The following is a 24,537-nucleotide window of genomic DNA, read 5'->3' on the forward strand; positions in this document are numbered from 1 at the left end:
TGATAGGAGCAGACCCTCCTGTAACAAACCTGGTCATGAACTCCCATGCTGCTAAAAGGTGACTTGTTAGAACCTCGGGGCGGGCAGGGAGCAACGGGGCACTACTGATTAAAATTGTTCCTGCCAACACCGCAACATACCTCTAGAGGTCTACTCTGCAGAGACACTCACAGGACTGTGTCAGCTTTGTTTAAAGAGTGAGAAATTGTTCACCATACATGTAAATCCAAGTACAGTACATGTCCCATCACGCTGTGTACCTTAAACATATGCAGTGATGTATGTCAATTATTTCTCAATAAGACTGGAGGAAAAGACAGTGCTATGGAAATTATGCTGCATTTCTAAAAGAAAAAGAGTGAAAAACTGGAAAAGACTCAAATGTTCCCTGATTTGCAATTACAATATATCCACTTCAGATGAAATACTCTAGTCATTAGGGTGTGAAATAAAATTCCTATTTTATGGCAAGACAAGAAAAACTCGAACATGAAAAATCTCCCCTGTCCTTTGGTCTCCTCTCTCCCCGACTGTGCACCGTGCATCTGCAATCGACATCCACTCAGCCTCCCCGCAGACAGAAATAACTGCTCGGCCAGAAAGAGCAACGTTCCCCCAGCTGCAAAACAACTCCTCAAAGATGACACTTCTTGTAGTCCCCGTTGTGGCACTGCAGAAACGAACCCAGCTAGTGTCCCTGAGGACGCAGGTTCGATCCCTGGTCTCGCTCAGTGGATCAAGGATCCAGCATTGCCGTGAGCAATGTGGAGGCTGCAGACGCGGCTCCGATCCTGTGTTTCTGTGGCTGTGGTGTAGACTGGCAGCTATAACTCCGATTCGACCCCTAGCCTGGGAACTTCCATATGCCGCACTTGAGGCCCTAAAAAGCAAAAAATAAAACAAAATAACACATCATCTAATGTATGGCCTCTGTCTCAAAACACTTAACTGTGCTTTGACTTCTAACGGGCAGAAGGCTCCATGGGACTGTCTGACAGGGTGTTGCTGGGTTATCCCTAACTTGGCTTGAATAAAATTTTCCATCTCTTTCTTAGGTTGACTGATTAATTTTTCATTAAAAGAATGAAATACATTTATAATTACCGACATAGAAAAGCACTGCTCAGGAGGACAAGATAAAAAAAAGGCAGAAAATTGGACAATACCATGCATTACTGGGATACTTTAGTAAAAGTGGTAAATACTAGTAGACACATGGGACAAAAGCACGAATTTTTTTCCTCTTTTTTGACCATTCCACGGCAATGGCGTTCCCAGGCCAGGGGTCAGATCCAAGTCACAGTCGTGACCTACACCATAGCTGTGGCAATGCCAGATCAGTTAACCCACTATGCCGGGTCAGGAACTGAACCGGCATTCTAGTGCTGCAGAGATACCGCCTATCCCGCTGTGCCACAGTGGAAGCTCCAGCAGTAATTTTGAAAAGGAAGAAGGTTAAAATCATGAGACTTTCTTTTCATAATTTCTCTTTTTCTAGAAATTACCAAGGAAGCAAAAATGTTCTTAGAAAACACATGAAAAAAAAGCAAGTGAGAACATTCTCAGAAACAGGAGAGTTCCCTGGTGGTCTAGGGGTTAGGATTCAGCACTCTCACCACTGCTGTCCAGGTCTGATCCCTGGTTTGCGAACTGAGATCCAACAATCAAGCCTCTTCACATGATGGGCAAAAAACAATAAAACAGCAACATTCTCGGAGAGCTTTAAAATGTGAGGTAATTAATAACTCCACAGTAATCACACTGGTTCCAATGTAGACATTTTAAATATGAGATTTATTTAAATTTAAAGAAACACTGAAAATAAACACTTTTAACAAATTATATCAAAACACTTAAAACATAATCTAGGAATGTTAAACATAAATTCTCAATTCAAAAAAAATGACATTCATAGAATACATCCTGGAGTTGGCCAATTTGGAATTTACTCAAAATCTAGCATTTTATATAAGCTTCACCATCAACCCTTCCTAAAAGTCTGTGATTGCAATTCAACTTTATAAGGTGAATCAAGTCTTCTTTGCAATATCCTCACCTAACTTTTTCAAACACCAACACTTATACCAGCCAGGAAATTATAAAATCGTATGAAACTTACACTGAAGGGCTTGATGAAAAGGCTGTGTCTATATAGTCTGCTTCTCACCTCAGCAAGCACGCACGCACACACGCAAAACTCTCAGATATAGATGCCAGGACAGTCTCTTGGTTACGTTACCCAGCAAAGTGCACGTTTATAAATGGCATTCTATTATGTATGAACTAAAAAATATGTGTTTTAAAAAGCCCTTGAAACGGGGGAGTGGACTAGGCCTGCATTAAGCACAGAAACCAGAGGTTTTTACAAGACGTCAACGACCTGCCTGTCTCCAGCTGGCTCCGGGGGGCCGCTGCCCACTGGCATCGCCCTCAGAAAGACAAGACGGTCTTGTTAATGATTTCCACCGACTCCAGAATCTCATCCTCCTTGATCACAAGCGGAGGCGCAAATCTGATGATATCGCCGTGGGTTGGCTTGGCCAGAAGTCCATTATCTCGAAGTCGCAGACACACCTTCCAAGCGTCGTAATCTAAAGACCAACAGTTAAACATGTAAGCTGATCCAAGAGGAACGCCTGCACCGTCCCTTGCCCCGTGGGCACGGATGGGCAAGGGCGGCCTGGCCAAAGAGAACTCCCACTCACTACTCAAGAAAGGCAGCTCTGAGCTGCAAGCTTGCTTTGTTCCTACTCTTACAAATGAAGTTACTTTTCAGCAATGGTTTTCTGTGTTTTTTCCTTTGGGGCCGTGCCTGTAGGAAGCAGAAAGTCCTGGGCCAGGGATCAAACCTGCACCACAGCAGTGGCCCGAGCCACAGTAGTGACAACGCCAGATTCTTTACCCGCTGAGCCACAGGGAAATTCTAGCAACGGTTTGAACGGTTATGATTAGACATGGTTTCTGTTCGTTTTTCATAAGTGAAAAGTGAAAAAGACCAAGCAAAAAAATTACACGCTGAGGTGGATGTAATTAATTACACAAGGAATCAATGCAAAAACAGCCGGGGTAGGATACGGATAATGCACTGGCCTAGAATAAGCAATACTCAAAAACCCAGTGAATGCTGCATGTTCCTCATCCGGGTTTGCTTCCTGAGCTAAAAGAACTAGACTCTCATTATTTTATAGCACGATCCTCAACCCTGGCTGCAGCAGAATCACCAAAGGGGACCACAGTCAATGCCTGAGCCCCCGTCCAGACCCATCAGATCAGTGTCTCCATAGTGAGGCTAGGCTTGGATTAATTCGTCTGAAAGCTCCCCAGGTAACTGTAAAATGCAGTCAAGGTTAAAATCACTGCTTTAAAAGGAGGGTTATGGCAAGGAAATCCAGCATGGACTCCTTAAGGGTTACAAATGATGCGTTGAACATCCAACACTCAATTAAGTGGCAGCTGGGCTTATTTTTATTATCAACATCATCGTCATTCCTCTTATTGCTACTGCTCCCACTGTCTCTACTGATATGCAAAGAACAAAAGCAACGGAGGAGAGGAGAGCAAAGAGGAAATGGATTGGAAAGTGCCCTGGGCAGACTCACGAAGGGAAAATAAATGGAAATCCAGTGCTGTGCAATTAACCTGACTAACAAATGACTTAAAGGAATGAGGTGAAATGAGTTAAATGAGCCTTCATGCCGGAAAGAGCTGGTTTTTTAAATCCATTCACAGAAAGCAGGCAACACTCTGCCCAAAAGACGTGGTCAACGGGAGGCCGGTAGACGGTTTCGACCAGCGGAATCCAAAAACCAGATAAAATGCCACATGTGTTTGGAGCTCTTCCTCCAAAAAAGAGTATCTGGTAACATGGTGGGACTCCGTACCTTTGGTTTCTCTAATAACAATCGCATTCAGTAATCCTTTCCCTCGTACGGTCGTTACGATGTCAGAAGGGAGCTTCATGAGTTCATTTCTCAAGATGGTACCCATCTTCTCGGCATTTTCAGCAAGGTTTTCTTCTTCCAAAACCTAACGTTTCAGGAGAAATTACACACTCGTTAAGATTGCCTCCTTTGGAGTTCCCGTTGTGGCACAGTGGTTAACGAATCCGACTAGGCACCATGAGGTTGTGGGTTCGATCCCTGCCCTTGCTCAGTGGGTTAAGGACCCGGCGTGGCCGTGAGCTGTGGTGCAGGTCGCAGATGTGGCTCGGATCCCGTGTTGCTGTGGCTCTGGCGTAGGCCGGTGGCTACAGCTCCGATTCAACCCCTAGCCTGGGAACCTCCATATGCCGCGGGAAGCAGCCCTAGAAAAGGCAAAAAGACAAAAAAATAAAATAAAATAAAATAAAAAGATTGCCTCCTTTTACGCTGTCCATCGGAGCGGAATGTGGACTCTAAGCAAAGGAAGAACACGATCAGGTAAAGTCCAGGGTAACTTAACTTCCATTTGCTTCGAAGCCTCACCAGTCGGATCTCTAAGTAAACATACGGTACCGCAGAGCCTTGTTTTACTGACAAACCCATCACCGATCTGATTTCTGTGCAAAATAAGTTTATTTAATGCAACTGGTATGCTTTCTTATTAGGTGAACCAATCAATGACCTAGATATACTTTAATGTTTTAATGGCAATAGTTTCCTTTGCTTTTTTCCCCGAATAAGTCCATCCTCAGAGGGAAAATTTTATGCCTTCCGTAGGCACGTAAGGAAATAGGTCTAAATGCACTCAAACCCACACTTTTAACAACAAAAGGCCAAGCATGCTAAGCCAGGGGCCCAACAGGCCAGGCCCATCAGAATGGGAGCTGTGAGGACCCCCCCCAGGCTCAGGCACCCAGACACCCAGGAAACTGCAAACAGGGACACCCACAGACAAGAGTCCCATCTGCTCAGCCATGGTCTGATGACTTTTTGAGAATTCCTTGTCCCGAAAAATCTTTCCTCTGTACTTCCTGTTCTGTAACACTGGGCGATCTCATGGCATTTCTCACACACCCGTGACTCAAACTTAAAAGTCAACTTCAAACTTCAACAAGGACTAGCTACTGTACAGCCGCCGCCAGTCCTCACCTCAAGGGCTGCGATGGCCACTCGGCAGCCCAGGGGATTGCCACCATACGTTGACCCATGTTCCCCTGGCTTAATGGTCAGCATTATTTCATCATCACACAGCACCGCGGAGACCTGAAAGACAGAGAACTCGGCACTGACTGCGTCGTTTCTCAGACGAACTATTCCGTATTCGTTTTTTTTTTTTGAACTATTCGTATTCTTTTTTTTTTTTTTTTGAACTATTTGTATTCTTACCAAGAACACAAATATTTATGAAGCTAATACTAAATTTAACATAAAGCTTTACAACAAGAGCTACCCATCTGCCACCTTAGCTACCAATGAAAAACTGAGTGATGCCCTAACACGTGACAAGCACCCCAGGCACCCTTCAATGCATGGAAGAGCTTGGGGCAGGGGGCAAGGGGGAGTGCCTATGCCATGCGGAAGTTCCCGGGCCAGGGATCAAACCTGAGCCACTGCAGTGACACTACCAAGCTCTTAACTGCTAAGCCACCAGGGAACTCCACAGAATAGCATTTTGTAACCATAAGAAAGCTCTTTCTGCAATGATATAATTTAGAATTCTTTCCATTCTCAAGGTGAATTGTTTTTGCTTAACTGCTTAGCAAACAATGTGCTTGCACTATATTCAGAGCCCTTTAATCCATACCAGTTGTTGGCTCTGAATAGCAAACCCAAGAATTACAATCAAACATTAATTCTTTCCAATCTCTATCAGTCATGGTTTTAAACCATTAGTGATGGTACATTTATGAACAATGGGAAAAAAGCATAGCATCTACCAGAGTACTTCAGGGATAAAATGTTTCCACCCAAAACATGGAACAATTCTCAAGGCACACTCAGTTCTTCAGTTAACATTAACTAAGTGCATCACCCCATGGAACTCTGAAATGTTTTTATTACACATACTCTAGATGACCTATTTTTATAGCACACTAGGTAAAAGCAGGCCATCACAAAGGCATCACTGGGGAGTTCCCTGCTGTGGCTCAGTGGCAGTGAACCCAACTGGTACCCATGAGGACGTGGGTTTGATCCCTGGCCTCGCTCAGTGGGTTAAGGATCTGGCATTGCTGTGGCTATAGTGTAGGCTGGCAGCTACAGCTCCGATTTGACCCTTAGTCTGGGAACTTTCATATGCCACAGGTGTGACCCTAAAAAGGAAAAAAAAAAAAGGCATTATTGTCACAAATAGCTAATGTAAAAATATCTAAGGACTCATGAGAGTAGGGACTAGAAAGAGAAGCTGGACCTTCAACTTACAGGGTATAAGCCACCAGAAAGTGCCTTTCCCAGAAGGATGATATCAGGTCTGACATTTTCATGATCAACAGCCAGCCATCTACCAGTTCTGGCCAATCCTGTTTGTATTTCGTCAGCAATAAACAGAACCTATTGGAAAACAACAACCCAGCATTAATTATCATTTCCATTTCCACAGAGAAAGAGTGAGCTTTATTGTATCTGTCTCTGCACAAATCTGTCATTCTGACCTTCCCTCAGATTTGCGAAAACATCTTAATTAGCCGTGCAACTTCCACGATGTCCCAGGAAAATCCTGCAGACACACCAGCTATCTCCTGGGCCAGGCCACACTCTCCCCAGAGGCCCACGCTGCACTGCTCTACACGGTGCAAAGGCACGTGTGCAAAGGGAGGGTAGGGGGGCTGAATATAAGTACTCTGGGAAGACATTCATCTCCCTGTTCACTCCCCACATTTATTAGTATTTAATGTGAGACAAAAAAAAGAAGAAAAACAAAAGAGTTCCCATCATGGCGCAGTGGAAATCCAACTAGAAACCATGAGGTTGCAGGTTCAATCCCTGGCCTCGCTCAGTGGGTTAAGGATCCGGCATTGCCATGAGCTGTGGTACAGGTCGCAAACGCGGCTTGGATCTGGCATTGCTGTGGCTGTGGTGGAGGCCGGCAGCTACAGCTCCGATTGGACCCCTAGCCTGGGAACCTCCATATGCCGCGGGTGCAGACCTAAAAGGACAAAAAGAAAAAAAATTTTTTACTTTGTATTAAATGTGTATTAGCTTGGTGGGAAAAGAGGGGTAGAGAGCCTAAATTCCGGAGCAAAGGGACATGACAGTGTCTGACAGGAAGGAAGATGATGAGGGCCTGGCCAGCACAGCCTCAGCTTCTCTGCAGGTGCTCAGGAGGGCACGAGAAGCTTCTGGAGCTTGTAGAATGAGGGCTCCCTCTAGTGGAGAGGTGAGGGAAGCGCCCGTGTCCCATCAGCTGAGCCCTAAAAGCAGGGGTGCCCGCCGGGACACCACCTGGTGCTGGGTGCAGAGCTCGCGCACGCCCACGAGGTAGCCTGGATCCGGAACCACGACGCCAGCTTCACCCTGAATTGGCTCTACCATGAACGCAGCAACGTTTGGATCCTGAAGCGCGCGCTGGAAAACAATACGGATATGTTTTTAGGAACTTCCTTTCGAACCTGTTTGGAAATTAGAAATCATACAATGCACGTATTTTCCCATTCATTACAAGTGTGCAGGAGTTCCTGTCCTGACTCAGCAGATACGAATCTGACGAGAATCCACGAGGTTGCGGGTTCGATCCCTGGCCTCACTCAGCGGGTTAAGGATCGGGCGTTGCCATGAGCTGTGATGTAGGTCGCAGATGTGGCTCCGATCTGGCGTTGCTGTGGCTGTGGTATAGACCAGAGGCTACAGCTCTGATTGGACCCCTAGCCTGGGAACCTCCATATGCCGCGGGTGCAGCCCTAAAAAGACCAAAAAAAATACTTTAGCGGAAGACAAATCTAAAGTGGTTAGTTAGTTGTCAGGATTAGACCACAGAACCTAGATTCTCCCTGTTGGAAACTGACCGATACAAAGCACAAGTCTGAAGTCTTGGCCTAACTTTTTAGATTCTCCGTACAGATGCTTGTTTTTAATTCATACATTCAACAAATGTAACTTCTATTGACTATGAGCTGAAGCGCCAGGATGCTAGTCATGCAAGTACCTCGAGAGCAGGCAGATCGCTATATGGAATGATTTCGAAACCTGGCATAAATGGTCCAAACCCGTCGTAACTGGTGGGGTCTGTGGAACTGGAGATCGCAGACAACGTTCTTCCCCAAAAGTTTCCAGCTAGGATGAAGAAATAAACAGTCATTATTTCAAACAAACACCCACGGTTAATAAGCACTATCCGCCCAAAAGACCTTAGGAAGCCTGATTTGATTTGATTTTTTTTTTTTTTTGCCTTTTTGCTTTTTAGGGCCGCACCTGCAGCGTATGGAAGTTCCCAGGTTAGGGGTCAAATCAGAGCTACAGCTGCCGGCTAGCAACGGGAGATCTTAGCTGAGTCTGCAACCTACACCACAGCTCACAGCAACACTGGATCCTTAACCCACTGAGCAAGGTTAGGGATCGAACCCGCGTCCTCATGGATACTAGTCGGGTTCATTACAGTTGAGCCACATGGGAATTCCAGGAAGCTGGATTTTTTAAAAAGCAAGGGTTTCCTACTTTAGAGAGCCTCCAGTGAGTTTATTAAACAAAATCTGATACTTAGCACACTGGTTCATATGACCACTGAGGTCTGGCCTTGCATTTACTATTCTAGGTACTTCTCCACGGAGCCTCCCAACTGCAATACACAGCCCCTGGGGATAGATATTTGTCTTTTCTTTCAATAATCCCAACTCTAACAACGGAGACATTCCATGTATATTTTTCTAGTGATAGTTCTTCTAGACACATTTATGACAGTGATAATGTCATAGACACGGTCCTTCAAGATCCAGCCCTACAGGCTAACTGTTCTACAGGATGAATTTTTAAATTTCACTTAGATAAAATATCCTCAGGCAGGAGTTCCCGTCATGGCTCAGCAGAAAGGAATCTAACTAGGATCCATGAGGATGCAGGTTTGATCCCTGGTCTCACTCAGTGGGTTATGGATCCGGTGTTGCTATGAGCTGTGGTGTAGGTCGCAGGTACGGCTTGGATCTGGCGTTGCTGTGGCTGTGATGTAGGCCAGAAGCTACAGCTCCCATTTGACCCCTAGCCTGGGAACCTCCATGTGCCGCGGGTGTGGCCCTAGAAAAAAAAAAAATCCTCAGGCAGTCTGACCACTGTTAAATACATCTTCCCAGCTATTATAAGTTGTTATATGCGAAAGGACAGACACCGGCCTTTGTTCAGGAACACTTTTTACCCATTAATATATGTAATTTATAATTGGAGGATGGATCAATGACTTTGAATTTGCATTTACTTCATCATGAGTGAGTTTAAGCATCTTTTCATGTGGCTAAGGGCCATGGGCCCATCTTTTGTTATAAACACTTTGTCTCTAGCCTATTTATCTATCAAGTAGATAGAAACTTTTTCTTCTGTTTTCAGAAACTTTTTATTTAAGACTACTGAAATTTTTTGTCTGTAGTTTCAATTGCAATTTTCCCAGGTTAACATTTGTCTTTTTACCTCACGTGGTATTGCTTTTCCCGTGCCAAAGTTTTGATTATTAATTTTTTTTGATTGATTCTCTCGGTTTTATTTCAGAACCAAGCACAATTATTGGAGTCATTTAGAAAGAAAGAACCCTGATCTGAGTTGCCCAAGTTCAAAGAAATCACTGTCGGGAAGACGGGAAGACGACTGGCAAGCTCCCTGCGCTCACGGAGTTTCCACGCTAATGGGGAAGAAAGGAGACCCCACAGCACAAGCCAGGGAAGCAAATGCACAAGATAACTTCCATGTGGGTAAGTTCAAGGAAGGAAAGAAACAAAGCAGAATCAGAGAAGCTTGGGGGGTTTCCCACTTTTTTTTTTAATATCTTTCCACCACTTCTGCCAGCAGCAACTCAATTAATCCAGTACTGATTCTCTTCAGTTGGCTTCATTGCGTCTCCAAATCCTCCCCTTGCAAAGCCTCTCTCAGCTAGGGCTAATCCCCACGTTACGTATCCACAAGCAGTCACATACTGGTTCTGCCCAGGCTTGTTTACGAGAAAATGCACCAACCAGCCCATGAACCGATTTGCTCTCCTCCATCCGGCCTCTGAGTCCTGTGCTCTGCAGCTCAGCCTGCAGGGTAAGGGACTTGTGGCTGGGGACAGTCTTCTGTCTCCGCCCACTGACCAGCCTCCTTCACCACCCAGGGAAAACACGAACCAAAATCACCAGAAACGCCATTCTTGTTTGCAAGACAAACAAAATGTTGTCCTACAGCTGAGAAGGCACAGGATTCCAAACCACAGATCACAGAGATGTGCGGACTTTTTTCTTCAGAAAAAGAACTGTCACCCCTCCTCCAAATACCAGTCATCAGGGCAACTCTGGATCCTATTATATTATGGGGTTTATACCTTAACTGCACGTGTTCACAAGACAAAATATTTAATGATTTCAACGATCACAAGACAAGCATCTTGACCACGCACAGGGACAAATTTATCCATATTTATGCTTTTACAAATGAAAATTGAAGCTTAAAAGTCAGAACGAATGTCTTTTTTTTCCTTTTTTTTTTTTTTTTTGCTTTTTAGGGCTGCTCATACATACGGCATATGGAAGTTGCCAGGTAAGGGGTCAAATTGGAGCTGCAGCCACAGGCCTACACCACAGCCACAGCAAAGCAGGATCTGAGGCGTATCTGCAACCTACATCACAGCCCACGGCAACGCCAGATCCTTAACCCACTGAGCAAGACCAGAGGTCAAACACATCCTCATAGAGCTAGTCAGGTTCATGACCTGCTGAGCCACAATAGGAACTCCCAGAACCAATATCCACTGAACTCATTACCAAGATCCCAAAAGTCAGACTATATCAATAATCTGCATTAACTGCTGGTCTTCCCAATGAGTACGCAAGTCCTTCCTCTCAGCCATTCCCAGAAATACCTCCAGGGCAACTCCAGCCCTCCACTTCCAACAGCTTCTCAGAACACGACACAATAACATATCAAATGCTGAGGTTCAAGCTTCCTATCATACCCGGGACATGGCCCCCCTGTGATATAACCCAGCCTCAACAACCTCACACAAATGCTCCATCATCAGTAAGACCAACCAATTAACCAGAAAACTGCTATGGGACAAATCAGATAAGCAGAGGGAAAATAAATCAGCCAGTCACCCATTTTAGGGAGGGAGGCGTGTTTAGGAGAGAAAAATCCCATATATGAAGAAATACTTGGAGTTCCCATCATAGCTCAGTGGTTAACGAATCTGACTAGGAACCATGAGGTTGCAGGTTTGATCCCCGGCCTTGCTCAGTGGGTTAAGGATCTGGCGTTGCCGTGAGTGGTGATGTAGGTCGCAGACGCGGCTGGGATCTTGCATTGCTGTGGCTCTGGCATAGGCCGGCGGCTACCGCTCCGATTGGACCCCTAGCCTGGGAACCTCCATATGCTGAGGGAGCGGCCCAAGAAATGGCAAAAAGACAAAAAAAAAAGAAAAGAAAAGAAAAGAAATACTTGGAAATAAACCCAAGAAAAAGAAATCCCACAATTTTTATGAAACACACGGCAAATAACACACATATAAGGCAAGCACATTAGGAAGATTTCATTGGTAAATTCACATGGTAAGTGATACTGTGTGTTAGAAGCACAGCAGTTAATGCTGAATTTCACATACCTGCAAAAATGATCTTTGCTTTGTATTTTGGGATACCCTTCACCGTATAGCCCCATCTACGAGCGATTTTGCAGGCAGTCTCTCCAGCCTCCACCCCTATTATCAAAAGAGAACGTTTCTCCGGTTTTAAAAATGTTTTAAACGATCGGAAATCCTAAGACTTCCCTGGCTATTTAACAGTGACAACCACAAAAAGCAAACACGTTACCTGTATTCATAGGCAGGACCTTGTGGTAGTTGAAAAGCTTCGTAATGTACTCTTCGTATTCCCCGAGCACATCATTGTAGAAAGCCCTCGACGTCAGGGTCAGTTTGTCCACCTGACGTTTCAGAGCGTTCACGATCTTTGGGTGGCAGTGCCCTTGGTTCACAGCGCTGTAGGCACTCAGGAAGTCGAAGTATCTCCTGCCTTCTACATCCCAAACGTAAACACCTAAAATGTAAGGGAATTAATTTTAGAAAAATCACCAAATGACATAAAGTTCAAAGATTAAAACTGCTGGCCACCAGCCCTCTGAATACCTACACATAACTCCTGGTCCATATAGAATTGTGGTTACAGCACAATATAGAATAAATTATATTTCATCTGTTCAGCTTCAAACTACATATGTAACAGCAAAACATGAAAAGCTTTTATAAACTCTGATTTTATAACAAGTGAAAGCTTCTCTCTCTTTTTTTTTTTTTTTTTTTTTTGGCCCTGCCCATGGCATGTAGAAGTTCCTGGGCCAGGGATTGAACCTGCAACACGGCAGGGACCTGAGCCACAGCCGTGACAACACTGGCTCCTTAACCTGCTGAGCCACCAGGGAACTCCTAGAGTGAAACCTTTATTCCTGGAAAACTGGAGTTTGGAATTTAAAGCTGGAATTTAATGGTAGAAGTTATGTATAACGTAAAAATCACAATTGGTTGATTACAAAAACCAAAAGAATAGGCAGAAAGGACTTCCGAATCACATCTATATAAAAAGGATCTAGTAGCTGGAATTCTTACAACTCAAGATATACAGAAAGATATACATTCCAGTGAAAAAATGGGCAAAGAGCTCCAATCGACATTTCTCCAAAGAAGATATGCAAGTGACCAACAAGCACAGGAAAAGATGCTCAGTCTCATCAGTCATTAGAGGAATACACATCAAAACACAATGATAGCATTTGACACCTACCAGGATGGTTATCCTTCTCTTAAAAAAAAGAGAAGGGTGGAGAAACTGAAATTCTCCTATTATCACTAGTGGGATGTTAAATGGTGCAATACCTGTTGAAGACAGTTTGGAGTTCCTCAACAAGCTGAACGGAAAATTACCATAGGAGAACTTCCCGTCGTGGCTCAGTGGAAACAAATCTGACCGGCATCCATGAGGATGCGGTTCTATCCCTGGCTCCGCTCAGTGGGTTAAGGATCCGGCATTGCTGTGAGCTTTAGTGTAGATCACAGATGCAGCTTAGATCTGGTGTTGCTGTAGCTGTGGTGTAGGCTGGCAGCTGTAGTTCCGATTAGACTCCTAGCCTGGGAACTTCCATATGCGGGTGTGGCCCCAAAAAGAAAAATTAATTAATTAATTAATTAAAATAAAATTACCATATGACCCAGCCATCCCACTCCTAGCAAGACGTCAAAAAAAAAAAAAAAAGAAAGAAATGAAGTGGAAGACAAGTGTCCAAACACAAATGTGTATACTGATGATCAGCGCGGCGTTATTTAAAAAGGTCAAAAGGTAGAAGCGCTCCAAACGTCCAGCAACTGATGAACGGACAAACACGTGGTCTATTCCTAAGACTGAAGAGAATCCACCCAGAAAGAGCAACGAAGTACCAGCCCATGCTGCCACCTGGATGAACCTTGAAAACACTGTGCTAAGTGAACAAAAGCAAACATTGACAGTTCACGTACTATGATTCCATTTATATGAAATACCCAGAAAAGGCAAATTCGTAGAAACAGAAAGCAGATTAGTAGCTGCCAGGTTCTAAGGGGAGGAGCACATGGGAAGTGACTGTCTAATGAATATGGGGTTTCCTTCTGGGATAAAAATAAAGTTCCAGAACTAGCTAGAGGTGATAGTTGTACAACATTCTGAATTACTTGATGCCACTGAATTTCATGGTTAAAGTGGACGATTTTATGTTGTATGCACTTTACGACAATTTTTTAAGTTGATCGTAGATATTAAGTATTGGGGGCTTAACCTCTAATTTCTACCATGTACTTAATATACTGTCAGGTGCTTTTGTCCCTTAGCTCATCAAAAGCCCCAGTGAGAATGCTACTATCCCTACAGAACAGAGATAAGAAGAAGATTCTTATAACCTACATGGGAAAAAAATATGAAAAAGAATGGATGTGTGTATACATGCAACTGAATCGCTTTGTTGTAGCCTGTGTTGTGAAACTAACACGACATTGCAAATCAACTACATGCCAATATGAAAGAAAAAGGTTTTAATTTAAAGAAAAAAGAAAGAGAGAATTCCTATTGTGGGCAGTGGAAACAAGTTCAACTAGGATCTATGAGGATGCAGGTTCTATCCCTGGCCTTGCTCAGTGGGTTAAGGATCAGTGGGTTAAGGATCTGGCATTGCTGTGAACTGTGATGTAGGTCACAGACACGGCTCGGATCCTGTGTTCTGTGGCTGTGGTGTAGGCCAGTAGCTACAGCTCTTATTCAACCCTTAGCCTGGGAACTTCCATATGCCTCGGGTGCGGCCCTCAAAAGCAAAAATGAATAAATAAGTAAATAAATAAAAGAAAATGGAGTTGCTAAACCATCAAAAAAAAAAAAAAAAAAAAAAAAAAAAAAACCTAGATGTTTGGATTATAACTAGCCCAAGCTGGCTAGAATCAGGAATTGAACCTGGTCAGATTCTAGAGTATATACTCTGCTACTATAAATAAAGAGTATTTTTGCAAAACAAAACTGATTCCAAATCTGTAATACATAAATCTAGATTTTCATTTGTTCAAAAGAAGCTTTATCTATATTACAGTATTGGTCCCAAATTTAAAATACCAGCAAACAGGAGTTCCCGTTGTGGCTCAGTGGTTAACAAATCTGACTAGGAACCCTGAGGTGGCAGGTTCAATCCCTTGCCTTGCTCAGTGGGTTAAGGATCCAGCATTGCCATGAGCTGTGGTGTAGGTTGCAGATGTGGCTCAGATCTGGTGTTGCTGTTTCTGTGGCTCTGGCGTAGGCTGGCAGCTACAGCTCTGATTTGACCCCTAGCCTGGGAACCTCCATATGCCACAGGAACAGCCCCAGAAAAGGCAAAAAAGACAAAAAAAAAAAAAAAAAAAGTTAATACTCCCACGTACCATCTTCTGGCTCACAGCTAAGTAATAAACTTTGGTTTTATTTAGTTATGGTTATTATTTCAACATGTGGATTAAATCATCATTTGGCAACAATAGCAATCATTTACTCAGGCAAGAATCATTAACGGGTGCGAAAAGTGGGAGTAAAAATTTGCTGAGTAACCCTGTCTCCACAAGATGTTTCAAAGGGAAAAATAGTAAATTCGCAATGGAGAGGCCTGGCAGACACTACCTACCAGTACCCCCCAAACTGAGGTTCATTCGAAAAATTACTGGCCTGTACTCTCCAAAAACATCAAGGACAGTGTTCCTATCATGGCTCAGCGACAATGAATCTGAGAGCATCCATGAGGACGCAGGTTTGATCCCTGGCCTCGTTCAGTGGGTTAAGGACCCGGCCTTGCCATGAGCTGTGGTGTAGGTCGCAAACGCAGCTCAGATCCGGCGTGGCTGTGGCTGTGGTGTCGGCCAGAGGCTGCAGCTTCGATTCAACCCCTCGCAGGAAAACCTCCATGAACCGCAGGTGCAGCCCTAAAAAAAAAAAAGACAGAAAAAAACATATCAAGGTCATGAAGACAAAGACAGAGGAAACGGTCTGGATTGGATTTATCAGACCTGAAAACTGAAGGCAACCCAAGACCAGAGATCTTCATTTGCTACACAAAGCAACAAACGAAACCTGGGTCAGGCCTGCAGATCAGCGAACAGAGCTGTGTCAATGTTTTATGTGGTCTATTTGTCCTGATTTGGATCATTCCATTTTGTTCTAGAAAACAAAGCCCCTGTGTTTCAGGAAAGTTCCACCAAGTACTTCGGGTAAAGAGGCATCAGGTCTGCAACTTCCTCTCAAACGGTTCAAGAAAAAAAAGTGTTGTCTGTGTGTCTGGAGAGCAAAGATTAAGCAAATGCGGTAAAACGCTGGCACTTGGGAAATCTGGGTGAAGTGTAAAGACAAGTTTTAGCACCACGGTTAGAGCTTTTAAGCCTAACATTATGCCAAAATAAAAGCGAAAGGGAGGGAGTTCCTGTCGTGGCTCAGAGGTTAACGAACCCGACTGGGATCCATGAGGCTGCAGGTCCGATCCCTGGCCTTGCTCCGTGGGTTAAGGATCCGCTGTTCCCATGAGCTGTGGCTTATGTAGGCTGAAGATGCCACTTGGACCCCCCGTTGCTGTGGCTGTGGCATAGGCCAGCAGCTGTAGCTCTGAATGGACCCCTGGCCTGGGAACCTAGAAAACAAAGACAAAAGACAAAACAAAAAAGCTAAAGGGAGGCAAAAATGACTGCAATATTATAGTACTTGTTGCATGTCCTACATCCCCGCCTGGCAAGGTCCCTCATGACAAAGGCTGAGTAAGTGCATCTCTGTATCAACACAGCCCCAACACAGCAAGTTCTAGACAGTCACGGAATGTTGAGTTGATCCTCTCTGCAAGCGAGAAATTACACACATCTGGAAAAACAGCTAGGGAGAAAAGGCAAAAGCAATGTTTACAAAACCTTAAAGCAAACCAAAAAGGGGGTGGGCTGGAACGTACCTTTCCCTCTCTCCAGGGCCACAGGTAAAGGATGGTAGTTGTGGGCCCCATATTTAGCTTCCCGCTCAAAAATGTAATCAGAGGATGGAGGCCCTTGGATGGTTCTTTTCGTTGCAACAGACGTCGCAGAAGCCACTGTAGAATGAACGCCACGACGAAGGAGAGTGACGGTCTGCAGATGGGCTAGTTTGGAAAACATGGTGTCCTTCAAGGAGGAAGACCAGCAACCTGTCCAAAAAGTGAAGGCGTAGAGAGTTAAGACCTTCCGGAGCAGAGGCAGGTCAACTCCCTTGCTGAGCCTTTACCAAAGGGTCAGGAAAAGAAGAGAGAACTAAGAGCCGACTTGAGCCTTGCCTCTGGGAAGCCTGAAGGTGCCCCGGGGAGGACAAGCAGGGACACATTTACAGTAAAACCCAGCAAGCACTGGCGTGGTGTGCAAAAAGTGCTGCAGGCTGGAAACTGCAAGGAGACCAATGAAAGGTGGAAAGGCTTTTTCTTTCCACCAACTCCTTCGCATACCATCCGAAGGTTGTATAATAAAGACACACACACAGCTACACACACAGGTACACCTTCTCCCTGGGGCATTCAGCCAAGGCTGAACAGCGGAGTGACTCAAGAGTTGGCACCTAATCTTGGAGACTGAGGAACCACTCAGAAAATATTTATTTACGTGGGGGTGTGAGACTTTCAAAGATAAGAGCCCAGAGCCAGAGACCAAATCAGAGGCGCAGGCTGCCTGGGAGCCGTTGGGGGGGGGGGGGGGGCGCAGAGGGGCTGAGGACTGCTGTGCATATCAGCTCTGTCCTAGTGAAATTAAGAAAGGATTTGGCTCTACATAGGTAACAGGGATGAACCAAAGCGAAAAGAGATGAGGAAAGGAAAAGTGATTTCTTGGGGGAAGGGAAGGGCTGCTTAGAAAGGCAAAACCTGTTTTTTAGCCACAATTATCTAAAACTTCTATAGGTCCAAATCATCATACACAAAGGTGAAAGGTAAGAAGATGGGGAAAAAATGTTTTGTAATGTATAGCAAACAACCTTTGAGGAGCTTTTTAAGTGGAAGAGACCAGACACAAAATAAAACAGTATGTATGAGATGCAATGATGCAACTCTGAAAAGAAAACTGTCTACCCTGCTAAGACGGTGGTTCCTATAAAATTAACCCCCAAAAAACTGCACCACAAAAGCAACTGTTTAAAGGAGAAAAAGGCAACCAGGAACTAGAGAGTATCAAGTTATGACAAGCCAAGAAGTTTAGTAATAAATCTTAAATATCACTGAGCAAACTGGCATTCATTCGCTCACAATCTATTTATATATTTCAGAGTCAATTTCTCTCCTCTCACCAGCACCAGCCGGAAGACCAGCCCCCATCACAGTTCTTCACAAGGCTTTGTAACCAACTGTATCACTGAGAGTCCTGATAAGCCATGAAGTACATTCTGAGCTAAGGAAGAAGCCAAAAGTAACAAGAAAACGGGAAAATACACAGCAACCATGTGAGGGCAGGGGGTGGGGGGATATTTTTTAAAGATAAATTCAAGATTAGTGGAAAGTTGCCAAACATGAAACGTACTTAATATGTCTATAGCTATTTTTTTTTAAAGAGTAGTTAATTCATGTTTCAACAGAGCTCTGTCAATAAGTCAAGCCAGCACGCAGTCTGAACTGCCAGATTAGCAAAACCTATTACTTGGAACTTGGCTCGCTTCCCAATCAACTTGGCACTACCCAGTAAATCCAATATGTTCAGGCATTCGCTAAACAAAATCCAGCACTTGCCAAGACTCACCCAACTATCCTTTCTTCCCACAGTACAGATTAATTACAGATTTTTTCACTGGAGATCCAGCGACGTCTTCAGAGCGTTCAGTAACTCCTGAAATAAATTGCAGACGTATGTGCCTAAGTGCATTTTTCGAAGATCCCTAATTTCCACTAGATTTTATTTCAAAGAAGTGTATTAACCACAACAAAAAAAATTACATACGAATCATTACACTGGAGATAGCCGCTAGCAAAAATGCAAAAACTTCTGGTTATACTTGACAGAACTCACCCAAAATATTAAGTCTCAAACATTGATTTTAGGACTTCTCTTGTGGCGCAGCGTTATCACTGCTGTGGCACAGATTCAATCACTGGCCAGGGAACTTCCATGTGTTGTGGGCCCAGCCAAAAAAAAAAAAAAAAAGCAAACAAACAAATAAATAAATAAAACATTGATTGGTTTTTAACTTTATTTCTTGACTAGAGACGCAGTAAGCATTAATGCTCTGTTTGACCAACTTAAAAAAAAAAAAATTTACTTTTCGCCTTGATCAAATTAGCAGTAAAACACAGTGTCACTTAGATACCGTTTTTTTTTTGTTTGTTTGTTTGTTTTTGTTTTGTTTTGTCTTCTTGCCATTTCTTGGGCCGCTCCCGTGGCATATGGAGGTTCCCAGGCTAGGGGTGCAATCAGAGCTGTAGCCACCGGCCTATGCCACAGCCACAGCAATGCGGGATCCAAGCCACACCTGCGACCTACACCACAGCTCACGGCAAGGCCGGATCCTTAACCCAATGAGCAAGGGCAGGGATCGAACCCGCAACCTCATGGTTCCTAGTCAGATTTGTTAACCACTACACCACGACGGGACCTCCTAGATACTATTTAAACTGAAACACGGGGGAAAAACTGTAATTGCAATGTATACATGTAAGGATAACCTGACCCCCTTGCTGTACAGTGGGAAAATAAAAAAATTAATTAAAAAAAATAAATAAACTGAAATACTTTCTGAAAAAAATCTCTAACCACAATAAATAAAAGCCTTAAAAGTGTTTGTGCTCTTAGACAACTAATTTCACCTTTTTTTGGAGGAAACAGAAAAATTTTAATTGCCAGGCTACTTAGTGCTGTGCTCTCTGACTTCACTCTTAAGATTCTTTTTTTTTTTTTTTTTGGCCGCACCTGAGGCATAGGCAAGTTTCCAGGCAAGGGATAGAATCCCAGCTGCAGTTTCGACCTACACCGCAACTACAACACCGGATCCTTAACCTGCTGCGCCACAGTAGGAACTCCCGGTTTCAAGACTCTATTCGAAAGAAATAGGACGGTGGACATTCGTGAATAAAGCATGTTCAACAATGTGAGAATGGTTCAGCATAATCACATAATACATTCTCATTTAAAATAATTACAGTTCTTAATGACAAGAAGAGATTTTGTTCGTTTTTTGGGGTTTTTTTTCTTGTCTTTTCTAGGGCCGCATCTGCGACATATGGAGGTTCCCAGGCTAGGGGTCTCATTGGAGCTGTAGCTGCCGGCCTATACCAGAGCCAGAGCAATGCGGGATCCAAGCCGCGTCTGCGACCTACACCACAGCTCACGGCAACGCCGGATCTTAAACCCACGGATTGTGGCCAGGGATCGAACCCACAACCTCATGGTTCCTAGTCGGATTCATTAACCATGATGGGAACTCCCATAAAGATGAACGCTAAACATTTTTTCAACTGGGAAGTCAAACAGTTTAATGCATCAAATGCACTAGGATCCTGTAAGCACGTTTCTATTAAAGAACCTTCTGTGTTCAACTTACTGTGCTTGGCATAAGAAGCATTAGACCAGAATTAAGATGGGCTTAAAAATAGCCAACATCAACAATCTCCTCCTACAAAAAGGCTTGGAAAACCAGGACAGTAGCGTGTTAAGTTCCTCAGAGTTTGGAGACCAGGACTTAAATTCTAGCTGGGTTCTTAAGGGTAGCTTTGTTTGAATGACTGTCAATCGTTTTCAGTTTCAATGCCTCAATTTGTAAAATGAGGTTAAAGTCGTTCAGGGCCATTATTGAGGATTAAATGGGATAATATTAAAGCACTAAACAGAGCACAAAATGGCCCCTCAATGAGTTCCTTCCCTTAAATTCATAAGGGAATTAGCCATTTTCTGCAACATGAAAATCAACAGTGCATGGTTTCTTTTTTAAACTGGAGCTTTTCCTCTTTGAAAAAAAATTTTCCTATTAGGAAAAAATTAGAAACACAAAGCAGTTACCTGCAATTCCATATTTAGGAGAGGTAGCCATTAACTTTTCATCTTTTTCTATGCATAAATAGAAAATTATGCATAGAACACATTAGCTTTTTTTCACCCTTCCCTATAAAATAGACCTTCTGAAGACTCCCAGGAACCTTGCTCGGATGTTTGCCACAGGTCCTAACACTTCAGGACACTTGTTTTCATGCCTGTCCCCCTGAGAGAATCCTACCAGGCTCTTTGAAAGGCCAGTAACCATGCCGTAAAATTCACTTTGCATCCCCAAAACCTAGCCCAGGTTTGAGCACCCCGTCAAAGGAACAAGGGTATTTATTCCTAAACAGACTTCAAACTTTAGAGGGAGTCAGGGCAGCAACAGAGAGCAAGGCCATCCAGAAAAATGGTTAAACCACCCCTGATGGAGCTAGAGGAGGCTGGCATGGCGAGACCAAGAATTATCTTTCCAACAAGAGTTCACTTCATTAGGTTAGTTCACTCCAGGCTGTGCATTTAAACTTGACCCTCACTCACATCCTGGAGACGAGGTCAAATTGGTACTGACAGCAAAAAGTTTTAACACTGAATGCTTTCAGTAATCCATAGAATTAACAAGGCCCTTCTGGGCGTTCCCTGGTCATCTCGGTGTGGTTAGGATTTGGCACTCTCACCGCTGAGGCCTGAGGTTCAATCCCTGATCTGGGAACTGAGACCCCACATCAAGCCTCTGCAGGCCACGGCCAAAAACATAAAATTTAAAAATTTTTTAAAAAACAAGGTCCTTCTTCAAGTTACTATTACTCCCACCTACCTAATCCAAACTATCTATGCTAGAATGTTCCTAAAATAAAATTCCATAAATGGCTGCATTTTGAAGAGTTAATGTCGCAATCACTATGAAATACTATTTTTTTTTAATCACTCTCAACGAAAAACCAGCATAAATTCATCAAAAAGCCATTTAAAATACCCCACTGGAGGGATAAACTTGGTTTTAACTACATTTGTCAAATATTTACTTTTCCTGAGGCAATCACTCGCAAATACAGTTCTTTTTGAACCCTTCTGCCAACAAACGTGTTTCTTTATTTTCTTTTTCTTTTTTTTTTCTTACGTAATCTGGCTGAAATTCAACTCCAAGTGCGTCACTCGCAAACACCTTAAGCCTTACAACCAAAAAAGGGCTGGCTCAATCATACCACACCTTCCCCACACCTCCAAAATCCATTCATCACTATTTTCACATGTTTGAGATTTCACCCAGGTCCCCTCAGAAAAGGGCATAAAATATCCCCACGAGTAACTGTAATAAAGTCAGGTTATGGGTGAAAATACAAATATTTTCAGACAGGCTCTTTGAGGGGGAAAAAAAGTCTTTTCAAGAATTGTTACCATTCCAGGAGTTCCCTTCATGGTTCAGCAGTTAACGAACCGGACTAGGATCCATGAGGATGCGGGTTGGATCCCTGGCCTTGCTCAGTAGATCCCACGTTGCTGTGGTGTAGGCCCGTAGGCCCGCAGTTATAGCTCTGATTCAACTCCTAGCGTGGGAACTTCCATATGCCACGTGAGTATGGCCCTAAAAACCAAAATTGTTACCATTCCAAATTATACTGGGGGTTTTTTGGGGGGAGCAAATGCAAAACTGGAGTTCCCGTCATGGCTCAGTGGTTAATGAATCCGGCTAGTAGCCAAGAGGTTGCAGGTTCGATCCCTGGCCTTGCTCGGTGGGTTGAGGATCCGGCGTTGCCGTGAGCTGTGGTGTAGGTTGCAGATGCAGCTCGGATCCTGAGGTGCTGTGGCTCTGGCGTAGGCCGGTGGCTACAGCTCCGATTAGACCCCTAGCCTGGGAACTTCCATGTGCCATGGGTTCGGACCCAGAAAAAGGCAAAAAGACAAAAAAAAAAGAGCAAAACTAATCTTGAATATCATGAAAAACTGTAAAACTAAAACATTTTATTATTTAATTTTTTTTTTTTAGGTCCACACCCACTGTACATGAAAGTTCCCGGGGTCTAATCCAAGCTGTAGCTGCCAGCCTAGGCCACAGCCACAGCGAGGCAGGATCCGAGCCAGTGAGGCCAGGGATAGAACCTGTGTCCTCTTGGATACTAGTCAGGTTCTTCTCCACTGAACCAAATCTTGTTTTTATTAAAAAATTCTACTTTCCTACTTGGATCTCTTTTCATAGTCAGGGACTAGATTCTCCAAAGATGGGACCAGGATATTCTAATGAAAGAAGCCTACTGTCTCTTTCAAATGAGTAAGATGACTTTGGATCACATACCTAAAGCTCCAGCTTCAAGTTGAGAGAACCTGTTTACCACACAGAAACTCTTACGCACCCAAAGAAGAGATGCAGAACCGAGAAACCGGAGTTCAGCAGTTTCTTAAAGCCACTTCATTCCAAAGACACGCCTTTCCCCCTCAATTTATCACCTTAATTTATCAATGAGGAAAAACTCAACACCAAGACGGTTAGAGCTATAGTGACAGAGGGAGGAGACTGTAGGTCACTGAGGGCAAGTATCCCACTGAATTCCACCAGAATTGATTACTGCTCAGCACTGTTGGCAATGGAACTCGAGGGATGAAGGCTTCGTGCTGAAAGCCCTATTGTCCCTAATAGCCTGATACCACGTAATTAACCTGCACGGTACCGTTAAGGTAAGGCTCTACTTTGCTCATTTTTTATTTGGACAAAAGCTGGAGGAGAGAGATAGGCAGGTTGGCTGCGGAGTCCAGGAAACCTACCCGGAAGGACTCGGACCCCGTCCCAATATCTCCATCGGCACCCCCCGCCCTATAATAAAGCCCACCCTTTACTGAGCAGTGCCCGGGTATCCAGAATGCGCCCTCCTGGCCGACCTCAGGAACCCAGCGTGCCCGCAGCCCCCGCCCCATGCGCCAGGGCCCTAAACACCTCCCGGGAAACCAAGAGGCGCCAGAGAGGCTCTGGGCCGAGGCTCGGAGATCCCGGGGCGCCTGGGCTGCAGGCCGGGGAGAACCGAGCACCAGCCTCTACCGGCAGCGCGCCAGGGCCCGGCCAGGCTCCGCCCGCCCTGGCAGGCGAGGATGCCACATCCACGGCCTCTCTCTCCTCCGGCCTTCTCCGCCCGCCGCTCCGGGCCAGGATGCGCTGCGCCCCTGCCTGTCCCGACTACGCGCAGGTCGGTGGGTCTCCCGCCCCCGGTGCCTGCCGCCAGCCACGGAAACCGGGGGCGGAGGTGGAGCCTGCCTACCAGCGGAGGCCCAGAGCGCCCCCTCAGCCCGCTCCCCACGAACCCCAGACCAGAGCCACCCGCACCCGCCCGCCTCGCCCACCGGGATCCGCTGAGCCTGCGCCCCGCCCTATCCTCGGCCCCGCGGTGCCCGAGCAGATACCTGGCGGCGCCGCAGTCGACGAGCCGGAACACACCGTGTCAACCGAGCAGCAGAGACGACAGAGGCGCGTCACAGAGCTTAAGACACCGCTTCTGCCCCGCCCCCGGACGCCCTCGCCGCCCATTGGCTGGCGGAGGAGGGCTGGGCACCAATCGCCGTGGGCCCGCCCCCTGCCCCCGGAGCCGCGCATCCCCGACTGAGGCTGTGACGCGGAGTTCGAGCCCGCCTCACGTCTTTTGGGAAGACTTTTGAGTCCCCGTGTTCAGGCGTGACCAGGGCCTTTTCTAAAATCGTTCACTGGCGGGAAGACAAGGTCCGAAGGGATGAAACGTCGGTTGGGCCCCCTCCTCCCGAGGCTGGACGGTAGGCTGGACCTCCAGCGCTGCTTTCCCCTAGCCGCGCTCCCAAGTCCTTGCTTTGCCGAGCCTTATGCGCGGCGCCAGCCCAGCCCAGCCCCAGACAAAGCCGCGGCCCCCATGCCCTTGAACCCTGATGTGTTGCAGCGCTATTGCGCTTCTCGTGGCTGTTGATACTGAAGTGACTGCAACACCCTCGGCGTAAGTTTATCTGTGGCGCGACTCC

The 24,537-nt window shown here is 45.1% G+C and overlaps 1 protein-coding gene across 4 annotated transcripts; it reads right to left on the reverse strand.

Moving 5' to 3' along the window:
- On the reverse strand, nucleotides 1,776–24,100 carry OAT (ornithine aminotransferase). Of its 4 annotated transcripts, XM_021071999.1 has the most exons (12): nucleotides 23,956–24,010; nucleotides 19,507–19,630; nucleotides 18,343–18,429; nucleotides 16,548–16,775; nucleotides 11,897–12,121; nucleotides 11,689–11,784; nucleotides 8,062–8,189; nucleotides 7,362–7,484; nucleotides 6,342–6,470; nucleotides 5,070–5,183; nucleotides 3,882–4,026; nucleotides 1,776–2,591 (listed from the first exon to the last, which is right to left on the reverse strand). In XM_021071999.1, the coding sequence occupies exons 4-12, from the start codon at nucleotides 16,744–16,746 to the stop codon at nucleotides 2,431–2,433; spliced, it is 1,320 nt and encodes a 439-aa protein (XP_020927658.1). In that variant the 5' UTR covers nucleotides 16,747–16,775; nucleotides 18,343–18,429; nucleotides 19,507–19,630; nucleotides 23,956–24,010; the 3' UTR covers nucleotides 1,776–2,430.

The sequence above is a fragment of the Sus scrofa genome, chromosome 14, assembly GCF_000003025.6.
Source record: "Sus scrofa isolate TJ Tabasco breed Duroc chromosome 14, Sscrofa11.1, whole genome shotgun sequence".
Taxonomy (NCBI): domain Eukaryota; kingdom Metazoa; phylum Chordata; class Mammalia; order Artiodactyla; family Suidae; genus Sus; species Sus scrofa.

Bases quoted from the DNA above. Each gene is read 5' to 3' on its own strand.
- OAT (XM_005671548.3), bottom strand. From the start codon at position 24,079: ATGGGCGGCGAGGGCGTCCGGGGGCGGGGCAGAAGCGGTGTCTTAAGC. The intron at 8,190-11,688 runs GTATGTGAAATT...TCTTCATCCTAG, and splicing joins AGCAAAGATCATTTTTGCAG to CTGGAAACTTTTGGGGAAGA. The intron at 4,027-5,069 runs GTGAGGACTGGC...CTGAAACGTTAG, and splicing joins TGGCCATCGCAGCCCTTGAG to GTTTTGGAAGAAGAAAACCT.